This window comes from Trachypithecus francoisi, unplaced genomic scaffold, assembly GCF_009764315.1.
Source record: "Trachypithecus francoisi isolate TF-2019V2 unplaced genomic scaffold, Tfra_2.0 Lachesis_group7, whole genome shotgun sequence".
NCBI classification, from domain to species: Eukaryota; Metazoa; Chordata; class Mammalia; order Primates; family Cercopithecidae; genus Trachypithecus; species Trachypithecus francoisi.
The window spans coordinates 9,914,628-9,930,292 of NW_022681472.1; the positions used below are offsets into that span (position 1 = coordinate 9,914,628).

The following is a 15,665-nucleotide window of genomic DNA, read 5'->3' on the forward strand; positions in this document are numbered from 1 at the left end:
ACTACAAGGTAGAACTTCTTCCTTCTCTCCATTTCAAAATTTCATTTATTTATTTATACCAGCGTGTACTTGCAGATCCTTATTTTATTTGATGGGCTAATCTTTCTTTTTTTTTTTTTTTTTTTTTTTGAGGCGGTGTCTTGCTCTGTCGCCCGGACTGGAGTGCAGTGGCCAGATCTCAGCTCACTGCAAACTCCGCCTCCCGGGTTCACGCCATTCTCCTGCCTCAGCCTCCCGAGTAGCTGGGGCTACAGGCGCCCGCCACCTCGCCCGGCTAGTTTTTTTTTTTTTATTTTTAGTAGAGACGAGGTTTCACCGTGTTAGCCAGGATGGTCTCGATCTCCTGACCTCGTGATCCGCCCGTCTCGGCCTCCCAAAGTGCTGGGATTACAGGCTTGAGCCACCGCGCCCGGCCGGGCTAATCTTTCTTAACATAATTTACTTTGATGCTGAAACCATCCTTCATTTTTTCCTGTAAGCCCCTGTATTCTTTTCACTTGTCACTGTCCGTTCTACTAGGACTTCTTTACTTTCTGATTTGAAAAGTTGTTTCAGGCTTATCTAGCACTTTCTTTTCCCCTAGCCCTGGAATTACCTATTTCTCAAGGAGCCCTAGTTTAATTTAGTGGAGAATGTCTTTTAGACACCAGCATTTATGTGAGCCATTCAGATAAGTCACTTTCCCCACTAATGCCCACTCGCCTCATCCCTGAGGCCACTTCCCATGATGTGAAAAGCCAGCCATGCTTCTGCTTTCCCAAGATGCCCCCCAATAAATGTTTCCAGTGTGGAAAACACTGAATTTCCCACATGAGTTTTGGAAACACTGAGTTTTTCACTCCTCTCTTGGAGGGTCACAATGTAAATAAATATAGTAAAGACTCTGGGATGCCCTGTGGTAAGGAAATCTGTTTAACAGCATTTCCAAAACTAAATTCACCAAGGGGGCCATATTTTTCAGGTAAAATCTATTAACATTCTATGAAAGGAATACTGTGCATTACTGTAGGGGTTTGAGGCATTTGGGGTTTGATTTTGGAAAAAGATATGACTATGGTGCAGAGGCAGTAGCACACATTTTATTAGCACACAACATCACCTAAGATGTTGTGACAAGGTTGCATATGGAGGAAGTTCCCTCCAGCAGTAATCTGTCCAGAAGCCACAGTGCAGGCCTATACTCAAAAGGGGAAGAGGGTAAGGGAGCTCCCTAGGGAGCCTAGGTGATGCCTCTGAGTGCACAGTGGGGACATGTGTCAGAGAGCCCCAAAGGGATGGTTATGAAATATTGCATCCTAAATACGTAAAATAATTTGTTCCCCAAGGAGAAGCAAAGTATCTATTTGCAAAGCTGAAATAGTTTCCTTGTGTTTGAAGGATCTTTACATAGACTGGAATTTGTCAGACACAAGCTGTTTGACCTTGTTTAGGTAGAGTCACTTGATAAATACATAGACCTACAAATATTTTATTACCATCTCTTGCAGTCCTATTCAAGCATATAGAAAAAATTCTGTATAGATGACTACCATCTTCTGTCTGATAATTAAACTCCAGTCATTATTTCTTCTCTCAGTATTTCACAAACACACTGGAAGTTTATTGCTATACAGTACAAAATTTTATTTCTCCACATGCATTTGCTCAGTGGCAAAGTTCTGTAATCTTTATGTCTTTTATATAGTCTTCTTAATCAGTATTTCCCTTTTGTTATATTGCATGGACTATGATAGTCAAATTAGCTTTATATTTTAGGACAGGTTAGGACCAAGGCAATTTTTAAATACATAGATTTAAGTGTGTCAGGGTGGGAGAGAGCACATCAAGTCTCTCCTTGGACTTTGGTGCTAGAATAAACAATAGCACAGATATATAAAAGTACACATTTGTACTCATTCAGAAAACAATTGTACTCGTATTCAAAGTATGTTATCAAGTATTACTAGAAGAGTTGGTAAGAGTTGGAAGAGTTCTGTTGGTCATTTGAGTATGCCAACATGACTAAGATGCAGTTCTTGTCTTCAAAGAACACATCCCACCATTAACCTAACTATAAACCAGATTGTGCTTAGTTATCCATAAAGTTGTCATTGTAATTGTCCCAGTGAAAATGGCACACGCTGTCTCTACATCTGTCTTCCAAAAGATTTATGGAGAGAACTAAATTGATTTCTCCCTTTTCTCAGATTCTGAGCAGAAAGGTTGGGTAACCTGACCTAGATGTTATATTCTCATTACTGAATTCTAACATGTTAATTCAGACATTGTAAGTACCACCATCTGTCTGTTCCAGTCAACTATTTTTAGGATATGTATTTAACCACTTGGTTGAAAATTTTTAAAGTAATCCAGGAATTTTAAGTTTCTAAGAAACAAGAATGAGTTTTTATGGTAATGTTCTCTTGTGAAACAACTAATATTTGCTGCTGTAAATCAGCAGGGGGAGCTCAGCAAATGAACTTTAGTTTCTATTGAAGGCATTCCTAAAATTATTCCTATTCATTTAGGAAATTAAAACAAATGCTGAATATTTTATGTGATAAAGACACTGCTGTTTCCTTTTCCTTTATTTTTTCCCCAAGCACTTTGTTTATTTGTTTGTTTGCAAGGAAAATGAATGCATGTTTCAGTGAAAAAATGGCTTTGGAAATTCACCCTTTTTCTATTTCTCATCTATCCCAACAATAAAGTTTGGCTTTGAAGTTTAATGTTAGTGCACTTTTTCTCAGCCATATCGACTCTTTCATAGTACTCATATTTGGCAATTCTGTATCAGAGCTAAAGCAAAAGTCAAGGCTTTGGGTCTTTTTAGTATTGATAGAATAATACTAGATGATGCCTCAGTCTGAAAGCAAAAGAAAACACTATTTCCAAAAAGGAAAATGATTGGTTTTACGGTGACTAAAGGCTGCCTTTTGTGGACTTGGAAAATCTGAAAGTCTACCATTATTAGGACATATGCCATGAGGGTTCCCCCCATTAATGATCAACCATTTATAGCCAATAGCTATTGTTCATCTTGTGATGAACAACGCAAGCACTTATGGAATGCTATTGTTTGGGGGAAGCTGTTGTTTCTAAACAAGTGTTTGTTGAAATTATTCCCAGTGTCCCAAATTAAAATGGGTGAAAATCTAGTTTTTGACATAGCATTTTGAGCAGGGAGCACCTGCCTATTTCATGATACTCTGGTACTTTGGGGCTTTTGATCTAGTGGTGGGTCATGTGATGTCATTCAGACTCTTAAACTTGTATTCCTTGATCATACTTCAGAGACCTTTGAGAAGGTCTGACTTGCTATTTCAGCCATATTAATACACATTAACCAACTGTGCTGTCTAGCATTCAAAATACAGTTGTAGAATATTAATCTAAGTGACCATACTGATTTCAGGTAATGAGTAGCTTGGACTCAAAACGAGATGGCTGTAACTGAACATAGACAGATAGTAATTAATTAACTTTGAATATTGAAGAAAGATAAGAATACATTTTAGCAAATGCTGTTAAAACTAATAATTGTTTTTAAATCTTAGGTTTTCTATTTTTTTCTCTCTGGAATTGACTTTGACTCTTTCAAATTGAGGTAATAAACTTTAGAGTTGAAGTCAAAAGACTTGAAAGATGTTTAATTTCTAAAAAGTTAAAAAATCACTTTTTCTCTAGGTTTTTCTTGTTGTAAAATAGGGCTCAACGGTACTTGGTATCTCACAAGTTGTGAATATCAGTGAAAAAAATAAATAAAACATAATCAGACCTTTTTGATTCCCTCATTCAACCTGCTCTCCTTCAGTATTGTTCGTCTGAGTAGATGGTGTCACTGTCTACCTAGTTATATAAGCCAGAATCCTACGAATTTTCCTAGATTGTTTTATTTCCCTTCCCTCCAAAATCCAATCCCTCAGGAATCTCCTGCTGACTCTATTGCTGAAACATACCTCAATTTTGTCTATTTTTCCTCCATCTTATTACCATCACTTTACTCCAAGTTGCAATTTTTTTCTCTTCTCTCTGCTGTAAAGGTCTCCTGTGATAGCCTTCCAGCTTCTTTTCCCCCTGACTCAGTATCCAGATTTCAAAGAGCAGCCGGAGTGATCTCTCATAAACATCAGTCAGATCATGTCCCCTCATGTAATCTGTCTCCTGCCCACCTCTTTCTCTGCCCCTTCTCATGCTGTGGAAGCCACACTGGTCTTCTCCTGCTTTAGAGGTCCTTTGCTATACAATCTCAAGGGAGCCCGCGTTTGCTCTTGATCACATCAGCATGGTTTATTATCTTTATAACACCATCCCTTATCTGATATTTTACATTTGTTTATTGTCTGACTTCCACTAGAAAGTGAGTGACTTGAGAACAGGAGCTTTGTATTTCAGTGTTATAATACCAACTCCTAGAGTATTGCCTGTCATACAGTAGATGTTAGATAAACATTTGTGGAATGAATGAACAAATAAAACACATTTTGTTTATTTAACACGCATTTATAATATGTGAAGTACGGCTGGGTGCAGTGGCTTATGCCTGTAATCCCAGCACTTTGGGAGCCCAAGGCCAGAGGATCTCTTGAGCCCAGTTCAAGACCAGCCTGGGCAACATGGGAAGACCCCTGTCTCTACAGAAATGCAAAAAATTAGCTGGGTGTGCTGCAGTGAGCTGAGATTGCACCAATGCACTCCAGCCTGGGTGACAGCGTGAGACCCTGTCTCAAATATATAGCCTGGAGAGTCTTGGAGGTTTGACCCATTCACACAGAATTAGCGGCGAGATAAGGCCAGTGCCCCTTCTCTTGGCCCGTGGCCTAATGCTCTCTCCAATGTCTGGGCTGCCTCTGCAGCACATTTGCTATACATTAACTGGATAAATAGGCTCAAATAGAATAGGAATTCTCTTGAAACTTTTTGATTATTCTAAGTCTTTGAATTGAAGTGGGTCATAGGTTTTGGTGAATTCGTTATTATTTTAACCTACTGCTGGTTAATATGATATGGTAACCTACTTGATATGAGCCCCAGGCAGTCCTGAGATTAGCAAAATTAGGTAAGAAATGCCTTATTTTTTTGAAGTTTTAAAGTATCTCATAAATATTTCTAGTTCCTTTTCATTTCATTTCACTTCAGGGTTCTAGAAAGAACCACATAAAGGAAAGAGCAAGTTCTGAAATGCAGTAAGAAAAATAGTTTGTTTTTGAGGATTTTCTAGTTCAGTGAACAGCAGGAAGCACCAGCTTCTTTTGACAAAATCTCCAGGCAAATGTTTAATCTCAAAAGACTCCAGTAGTTTATAGAAACATTCTCAAAGTTGTGCCAGCTTATTTGAACCAAAGATAAATTCATGTATTTGATAGTCCCTCAGTCAGTTGTAAACACCATAGTTGGTTCCCCTTGTACAGTCCTTGTAACAAATAGGGTGTTATCACAAGGCACAGGATGAGCAATAAGGACATTTAGAGTCAAGCTTTGACTTCGTGTCTGATTTGCAAGAACACTTAAAATGTTCTCTGTTAACACATTTAAACCTTATATTTTCATATTTCTGGCTATACAAAGAAAATATTAATGACTGATATGACTGCCCCATCCACCATCCCCAGTATCAGATCTTATAGAGTACTGTAAATACTTTGTGTCCAACAAACATGTTGGTGACTATTTGCCTTTACTTTTTCAGAAAGAGCTTTGTGTGTATGGAATCTGTAATGAAAGTAGAAGTATTTTGTTTTGTTTTGTTTTATAGAACAAATGTTTATGGTATTTCAGAGTAGGATTTCTAAAAGGATTTTTTTCTAAATCCTTTCTCATCCTAATGTATTCTTTGTGTTCTAACCAGTGTTTATCTTGCATCCACTGGTAAGCAGACAACTGGCCACATGGGTAGCTCTCAGAAAGTATTTGTTGACTCTGGTTCTATATTTCTCTTCTAGGAAAAGATAAGATTATTTTATTTATTTTGTTTAGGCTTAAATGAAATGTGTGAAGAGTGTTTTATAAAAAAGGTAGAATACAAATATAGATGGTGGCAACTGTTGTTGGTTATTAATTACATTTAGTCAGGATGTGGAGTGAGGCTATGGCAAAGGGCAGTTGGCTCATTCTGCCCTCGCAGCCCTGAGTCTTCTGGCCACAGTGATGACCTTTCTTCTGACCCAACTGGACCTGATCCTTGCTCCATTGATATCTAGGTTGACATTCAATGCAGGCACTAAGAACAGTTAGAGAAGGGGCTCAGGGAGGACATGAAAGAAGAGGTAAAGCCTTTGAGGGGAGTTGGGACAGTGCCAGTCCTTATAGTTTAGAGAGGAATGGCCTCCTTTTTCTTAAAAGCTCCTGCCTGAGGTACAAAGGACCAGAATGGGAACCATTTTAGGGAAAGCAGGCAAGGATTGCACAGTGATCTAGGGGCCCAGGAGACTAGAAGTGCTGGAGAGCTTTCTTGGGAGGATGGGATGAGTGGGAGACCTAGCTCAGAGGACAGCTTTGGGATTCCAAAGCTTTGGAGATTTCTTTTTTTGTTGTTGTTGAAGTTAGAGGTTTTGCCTTTTGTTTATGAACTCCTTGACTGATGGGCTAGAGAATTCATGGAGGCGCCCAGGAGAGAGGAAGCAGGAGAAGCTACTTCAGATTGGCTAAGGGGAGGAGAGCCAAAGGAGACCATTAGTTGTCTTCCCAGATGGTCGTGGTCAGCTGTCCCAAGTACAGTAGGAGTCAGGGAATTGGATTAGAGTTTCTCATTCTGGGAATAGAGAACTGAACATTTGGCTAAAGTTTTCCTTGTGCAGTCTCTAGGAGGTTGTTAAAGAGTGAGGAACCACAATCCCAAATAATTGTTAAGAATTCTGATCTCTAATCTCTGAGATTAATTTTGATACTATTATTATTAATAACAATAAACGTGTTGAGCACTCAGGGTATATACATGATCACTTTTAATGTTTATACCACAGCAAGGTAGATACTGTCATTATCCCAATTGAAAACATTGAGGTTTTGAGAACTAGGCAGTACCCGTATCACATAGCTAGCATGTGGATCTGGAAAGAAGTGGTCTTACTTCTAGGCACAAAAACCACCCTCTTACTGTTAACTTGGAAGATTAGATGTTCTGAAATCAAGCTCTTTTACAATGTTCTTAGGTATCACCGAGAGGTGAAGCCAGCTGGACTTCCTGGGTCAAGTGGGGACTTGGAGAACTTTTCTGTCTTACAAGAGGATTGTAAAACGCCCCAATCAGCACTATGTAGCTAGGATTGTAAAATGCAACAATCAGTGCTCTGTAACTAGCGAGGCATTGTAAAATGCACCAATTAGTGCTCTATAAAAACATACCAATCAGCACTCTGTAGCTAGCAAGAGGATTGTAAAATGCACCAATCGGCACCCTGTAAAACTCACCAATCAATAAAGCGCACCAATCAGCAGGAGTCTAAAAGTAGCCAATCACAGGGAGGATTAAAAAAGGGCATTCTGATAGGACACAATGGAACATGGGAGGGGACAAATAAGGGAATAAAAGCTGGCCACCCCCGCCAGCAGTGGCAACTCTCTCGGGTCCCCTTCCATGCTGTGGAAACATTGTTCTTTCCTTCTTCACAGTAAATCTTGCTGCTGATCATTCTTTGGGTCTGTGCCATATTCAAGAGCTGTAACACTCACCGTGAAGGTGTGCAGCTGCATTCTTGAAGTCAGCGAGACCACGAACCCACCAGAAGGAACCCACTCCCAACACACCGCCACCCATTCTTGAGAAAGTTCTGCTTTGGGAAATAACTTCCTATGTGTAATCATTTATAGTTTACAAACCGTTTTCCAAAAGGTGTTTTAATCTCATTTTATTACATAAGGCACTTTTCAGCTCGTTGAAATATGATGGCAGTTTTGCAAATGAGGGCCTGAAGATGACAGGTCCTCTTGTGGAACTTTTATAAAAGTGCTCGGTGAGCTGCCATGTTTGTGCTGGTTTGTTTTTGAACTGCATGGTGGGAGGAAGTGCTTCTGACAATTTGTACTTTGCAAACATTTAATCTTTGATTTAACTCACCATCACAAGACTGCTATTGCTCACTGATCCACCAAAAAATGAGGTAAACTAAACTTTCTTACTTGTTTTCATTAATCTTTCTTAATGTATGCATAGCTCACATTTATTTCAGTGGTTGATGATTAAGGCCATACACCTGCTAAGTAGCGGTGCCAATACATAAACCAAGGTCTTTTAATTCAAATTCAGTTTGTTTCACTTGCCACATGCATTTTACTGAGTCCTGCCACTAGCTATCATGTAACTGGGCTTAAACATTGTGGTCGTCCTGGAATTTTGCCTTCTTACTGATTTAACAGTTGAAAAAAAATTTTGTGAAAATAAAAACAAACCTAACTGGAGATTACCTAGATTCTTTATTTTTCTGTTTTGAGCCATCATGACTTCGAAGGTAAATGGAACTCATTTAGAGCCCTCGCCATGGAGGCTTTTCAGTGGTGTTGGTGGGATTGCACTTCAGCCAAATCAGTGAGACTTTCTTATCAGTGGGCTCTTCTAAGGATGAAGGGAAGATGGGGCCTTAGAAACCAGAGGCTTCTTGCCAGTTTACATGGAGAGGCTAATGTAGAGGAAGAACCTGTTGAAGTTTTAGGTAGTATGACCTTGTAATCGCTTAACATTTTCTTAGGTTCTTGGAAACTGTGACTTCAAGCAAAACTTGGTATAATGAAACTAATTTACCACAGGCTAACCGATACAAACAAGAGTTAAATTTCTAGCACATATTTCTGGTCCCAAAAACATCACCAATCTTATAAAGTCCAAAACACTTCACATATTAACCATTGAAATAAATGTGAGCTATACATAAATTTAATAAAGATTAATGAAAACAAGTTAGAAAGTTTTACCCTATATTTGGTGAATCAGTGAGTGATAGCAGTCGTAGTTTTGGTGAGTTAAATCAAGGAATAAATGTTTGCGAAGGGAAATTGTCAGGACCACCTCCTCCCACCATGCAGTTCAAAAACCATCACAAACATGACAACTCACTGAGTGCTTTCATCCCCTAATTGTTTATTGTTGTACATTTGTATGATTATTATAGATGTTACAAATTTTTATTTGACAATCATTTGTATTCATTCGTTCATTTTTCAACCTGCTTATTCCAGTTCAGAGTTGTGGGTGGGCAGAGCCTGTCCTTGCAGCTCAGGGTGCAAGGCGGGAACTGACCTGGCCAGGACGCCATGCCATCATCCCATTGCAGGGCACACTCATACCCACACACTCGTACACCCCCCACACTCTCACACTGGGACTATGTAGACACACCAGTTCCTCTAACATGCAGAACTTCTGGATGTTGGAGGAAACTGGAGGACCTGGAGAAAACCCATACAGACTTAGGGAGAATGTGCAAATTCCACACAGACACTGGCCCCTGTCTAAATAAAGAATGATATAATCCAAAGAGAAATTTCCAATTTCAGCAGAATATATTATATTAACCTTTTTAATATTAATGTATGTATACATATATACATTTCACTAATGTTAATATGAAGTATTTATATAGTTTATATAAATTTTATACATTACATATAATCTCATTTAATATCCACAGTAACCGTATGAGATAGTCATTATTTCTGTTTTAAAGATGAGAAAACTGATATTCAAAGTGGTTACATGATTTCTCATGGTCAGCTGGAAATGCCAGAGCTAGACTTTGGTCACAGTTTTTCTAGCTGTCCAGTGTTCTTTTCAAGACCTCTTGCCTGGAGCAAGTAAAGATACAGTTGTCACTCATTAATAATCAGGTGTGCGGAGTTAGTCTGTAACCTGTGTTGACAAATACACATTTCACGTAGTTATTCATTTGATCATTCATTCAACAAACGACGCAAGGACTGCCTTGTAAAAGCTTGTGGTAGTATCAAAATGGATAGGACATGGTTTCTTCCCTCAAGTCAGTCAAATATTAGCTGTTAAATCATGAATGGGGAGGCTGTCGCGGATCACAAAGTAGGGTTGCTGAACCAAACTGGGGGCTCACAAAAAACTCCTTAGAAGAGGTTACGTGTAAGCTATGAAGGATGGGCAGAGTCATCATGGTAATGAGTCGGGATGAAAACTGTTCTAAGCAGAGCTATGAGTGTATGTGAAAACTGACATGAGAGGGAATGTAGCCAGGTTGAGGAACCATGAACAGATCAGTACAACTAGAACATAGCACGTGAGGGAGAAGTATCTAGCAAGATTATGACCCAGCCATGAACTGCTCATTGTATTGAGGATTTGGGATTTTATACTATAGGAAGGACTGTTTAAAAAAAGTTGTGTGCAGTGTGCAAAATGATCATATTTCTGTTTTAAAATAGTCTCTCTTGAAACAGGCTAAAGGCAGGATTGGAAGAGAGCAAGAACAGCAGACAATGGGTTATGGCAGCAAGCTTGAAGAATAAGCCATCTGAGAAATGGTGGCACCTGCTCCTAAGACCAGGAAGCAGAGAAAATTGAGGAGGGACAGGGACTTATTTAGAAGATTATCTGGAATCTTAAAAGTATGAGGACATTTTTATCTATCGTGATAGGAGGCAAGGCAAACAACTGTGGGCTTATGCTTGGAAGTCCTCTGCTAGTCTGCTGGCATGTGAAGGGGAAGAAAAAGGGAAGGGGCCTTTGTGTGGAACAGCCACCAAAGGAGCTGACAAGGGGTCTATAGAGGAGTCACTGGGCTGGGGGGAAAGGCAGCTGCCTGCATGCTGGAAGGTGCAGGCATTTGGTCTGTGTCAACTGGGGGTTTATTTAGAGCCTACAGATGTTATACATACACTTAAAAGGCATTCACTTTTTTTTTTTTTTTTGAGACGGAGTCTCACTCTGTCACCCAGGCTGGAGTGCAGTGGTGCTATCTCGGCCCGAGAGGTGGGTTCACGCCATTCTCCTGCCTCAGCCTCTCGAGTAGCTGGTTCTACAGGCACCCGCCACCACGCCCAGCTAATTTTTTTGTGTATTTAGTAGAGACGGGGTTTCACCGTGTTAGCCAGGATGGTCTCGATCTCCTGACCTCGTGATCCACCCGCCTCAGCCTCCCGAAGTGCTGGGATTACAGGCATGAGCCACGGCACCTGGCAAAAGGCATTCACTTTTTTTTTCAAGTTCTGATGTATGTCTTGCTTTGGTGACTAATATGAACACAAGATCTCCTTTCGAGTTCTCTGAGATTGCTTTTTTTTCAAATCACTACGACAGGTGAAATTGAGAGCTTTGAATTTGCTAGAGTCCATTTCAAATCTTCATGCCTCCATTTTCTTATCTATTAGATTGAAAGAATTTTACAAGTCTGGTTGGTTAAGGTTAAAAGATAATTAAAATAAAACACTTAGCATAATACATGGCAAATAAAAATTGCCTAATAAACAGCTGATGGTACTGCTACTACTGCTACTACTACTAATGTTACTAGTAAGTTGGTGCAAAAGTAATTGTGGTTTTGTCATTAACAGTAATGGCAAAATGGCAATTACTTTTGCACCAACCTGCTACTACTACTACTAATACTGCTACTACTACTACTACTTAGAACCATCACCACTATTACCATCATCAAAGTATGCAGTACATTTTTGAAATCCCTGGGATGCATTTTGAATTCCAAGTTCTTTGAGAAATTGGAGATGACACAATTTGGTCATTTTTTCTTCTAATTCCAGGTGACCATGCAACATACGAAAAGCAAGAAGATCCTAGATTTTGCAGCAAACGTGTGGCTCTCTCGGATTCAGGCAGATGGGGATGTTGTCTGTGAGCTTCCTGTAGTAAAAGGAGGACAAGCTATTTTTCCATGTGTGTTATTAATCTTCAGTAGCATCTATTCCATAGACAAATTGTTTGGTAGTTGCTTAAATTTGCTTCTAAGCTATTTAGTTACAGAATATTTTTCCTGCTTCTAAGAGAGTTGTTTTACTCTTGAGAGGTGACGTTTTTAATGTCACAGCATGAGTTGCTGGTGGATCTTAGATTAAATGTAATCTCAAAATTGTTCTTGTGGCCCAGCTACAGTCACAAAGGCTGAGGCTATGAGAGACAAGAAATGCCATGACTGCGACTCACCTTAGCTTTGCCTGGGGCCAGCTTACCTCCTTGCTTGATTTCTTTCCTCATCAAACCTTACATCATTTTAAACTTTAAACATAATGTACAATAACAGTCACCCTTACCACTAAAATACTAAGCATAAAATGTCCTCTTATGTCATATATAGAAGAACAACCTTTTAAAAAATCTTTTATTTCTCTTTCTGAAAAAGCAATAAACCTTCTGGCCTTTTGTTCATGGTGTAAAAATGCCCATGTATGATTAAAAATAATTGAAGCTCAAAAGTCTCTCAATAGACACAGAAAATCCAGATTAGAGGAATTCTCATATATGTTTTTCTTTTTTCACTATAGCCTGAAAACCTATGGATCTGGGTTCTGTTTGTATGGATTTCAAGGTAATGTATTTCCTCTTGTTTTCTCTCCCTGTTGCTTTGCCAGTAGTGAGATATCAGGTTGACGTCTACACTGGGAAGCTGAAGCACGCAGAAACGGAGTCTGAGGTTTTCCTCTGTCTCTTTGGGGAGAGGGGAGACTCTGGCCTCAGACTGCTGTACAAATCTAACATGCAAGTAAAATTTCAAAGAGGACAGGTGAGTCTATACAAATAATTTCCCAGATTCTTAACAATCTCTCTGAAGATGGCCATCTATGATTTAAAATTTAAAAGGTGTTTGGCACTCTTCAAATTTTAGTTTTAAGACATCTTTAACACGTTTTCTTGACCTGACTTTCTAGTGTGCTTTGTTTTGGAAGTTGTTCTTGCAAGAAAAATGGGACATACTAAACCAACAGTAAATAATAGAACAAAGAAAATATATTAAAGATTAGTGATTGTGTGAGAAAAAGAAAAAAATGAACTGAAAAGACAAGGAAAACATTTTTGAATGTGCTCTCTCAGGCTGGAAAGATACAAGGCATTATTTTAAAAGATAAGACCATATAAATGCCATTATACTATATTTCATATAATAACACAATGACCTTTAATCTATATAACATCTTGAATAGGGCCAACTGTGTTATTTTCACACCTAAGCCCCTCCTTATTTCCTTTTGTCCTTATGGACAAGCATAAGTCTTTCTATATATTAGATCTTTGAGAAGTTGCAGTAGGATATTGTTAATGTTATTTTGTTGTATATGGAGAGAAAGTACTATTTGAGGGTCTGAAATTAAGTTTGGGGATTATGTAATCTAAAGGCATGTTTTAAAGAAAGAAGACTCCTTAAACCAGTTAGAGTGCTGTTTCTCAGACTGTTGTAGTTTGTGAAATATTTTGAAACATTGGATATCTTGAAGCTCACCTATACATTTGTCACTGTTGATTACACAAAAGCTTTCATCAGAATGAATAGGAAAGCTAGTTTTGCTTTGAGTGAGTCTAAAGCAAAATTAGGCCTAACTTTTGCTATCAGGAATGAATTATTAATTTTAAGCAGAAACAAAATTTTAGATACCATGATATTATTATTTAATATTATGCTAAGTAATCAGTGAAGTGATCTCCTACAGATCCCTGCTGGCTTTACATCAGCCCCAGACTCTTTCACCCTACCACTTGAGGATAAATGACAGAGGCTCCATGTCCCCTGGCTGCCTGCTAGTTGGACGCCAGCATGTATCATTTTGCAGCAGTGCTGTATCATGGGACGTTACCTGCTGAGATTTTGCAAGTCATCTTCATGATTGATCTTCCTCAGTTCATCATTGTGTTTAGCATTTTCCAGACAGTAGGGAGGGTGTGTTATGGACTGAAATTAAAATTGGGTAGGAGATATAGTTGCCATCAGTTTATAAAGAAGAGTACAGTGAGGGCTTAGTGGTATCCCTTTTTAAGTTTAGAATCAGAGATGTAAAAGTGTTTTTCTTCCCTGGTTCATTTTAGATTTTACATTTTCTGTTATTTTCCTCAGTGCTTGGGATGTAATGGAAATGCCAAATAATTTCAAGAGTTTTGTAGTCAAGAAACTGTGGTAAGAGTCTGAGAGTTTTATTATCAGACTTTGTGCATACCAGCCACATCTCACATCATAAACCACTCATTGGGCTAGTTGTCATTTTCTCTACAAGGTGTCTTAGCACGATAATAAAACGTAGCAATATATGTAACAGACCCAATTTAATTCCGTCTTCAAACCTAAAGTTACTTTAAGATACAAGAAGAGACCAGAAAGCTGACTCAGCCTGTCTTTCCAGACCTCAAGGTACTGTAGTTTGGGTTTGTCCCAAAGCTGACTGAGAGACAAAGACTTTAGTGAAGGTAATTTATCTGGGAGATAATCCCAGTAAGCACTTGAGAAGTAAAGGAGGGGGAACAGTGAGGCAGGAAAGGAGAAAAGCAATATAGGGACATTTGTGAGCTGGTTACTATTATGGCTCCCTCGTCTTGCTGAGAGCTTCAGAGAAACTCTGTGAAACATCCCTCAGATGTGTCCCACCAGGGAAAGCCCTCAGACACAGAAGCAGGAGACAGGGGATTGAGATAGAAAGTTATGAGCACACCTAAACTGTTTATCAAAGCAGCAGATGCACCTAGAAATGGATCCAGAGGACATGGGATGGGGCATCACTTGCATTTGCTACAACAGGTGACGTGCCTCGTGAACATCCCTTGTAAAGCCATGCTGAGAATGCAGGATAGTGACAATGAGATGATCCATGCACACATGAGAAGATGCACAAATACTCATCATCTGGTTTACAGAACCGTCATTACTGAACTAGTAATGGTTTTGGTCTGGACTCTACAGGAGGTTTCCATCAATAACATGGAGCCAATAGTTGAGACCCAGGTAGTGTGTCTTCAAATATCAAATCGAAATTCAACCTGGTAACAATGCAGGGAGCTGTTAAGACAGCTCCCCACATAGGCAATACAAGTGATACTAGAGTCACATTTTTTACCATAGAGTGCCAGTAGCTAACAGTCAACTATCATTTCTGGTAATTTTTCAGACTTACTTAAATTCATGATCCTTTCCTCAGATAACTTTAGGACAGTTATTCTCAACAACCATCTACGAGGAAGTAATGTGTGAAGGAATTCTTTTTATTTTAATCAGTATAGCACTGACTTCAGGTCCTGAATCTCTCTGGAAATGTCAGTGTATTTTTGATATAACAAACTAATTCTATTTAGGAGTCCAGGCTGCTCTTTTACAACAAACCCAAGAATGTGCTCTATTTTCATCTACAGAGGAAGGTGCAGGGGAAGGATGTATTGAAGGTGGGAGGGAGGGAGGGGAGGAAGGAAGGAAGGAAAGAAAATTTGTCCCACATGCCTCACAGCATATCAGTACTCATAGAAAGGAAATGTGCTGGCCGGGCGCGGTGGCTCAAGCCTGTAATCCCAGCACTTTGGGAGGCCGAGACGGGCGGATCACGAGGTCAGGAGATCGAGACCATCCTGGCTAACACAGTGAAACCCCGTCTCTACTAAAAAATGCAAAAAACTAGCTGGGCGAGGTGGCGGGCGCCTGTAGTCCCAGCTACTCGGGAGGCTGAGGCAGGAGAATGTCGCAAACCCGGGAGGCGGAGCTTGCAGTGAGCTGAGATCCGGCCACTGCACTCCAGCCTGGGCGACA

General features: G+C 39.5%; 1 protein-coding gene across 1 annotated transcript in view; it reads left to right on the forward strand.

Annotated features, from left to right (window-relative positions):
* LOC117079157 (lipoxygenase homology domain-containing protein 1-like) overlaps positions 1–15,665 on the forward strand; it is a 36,924-nt gene that overhangs the window by 8,937 nt on the left and 12,322 nt on the right. The window contains exons 3-4 of the mRNA XM_033202787.1: positions 11,695–11,827; positions 12,520–12,671. Of these exons, the coding sequence (XP_033058678.1) occupies positions 11,695–11,827; positions 12,520–12,671 (285 nt within the window). The remainder of the gene's footprint in view (positions 1–11,694; positions 11,828–12,519; positions 12,672–15,665) is intronic.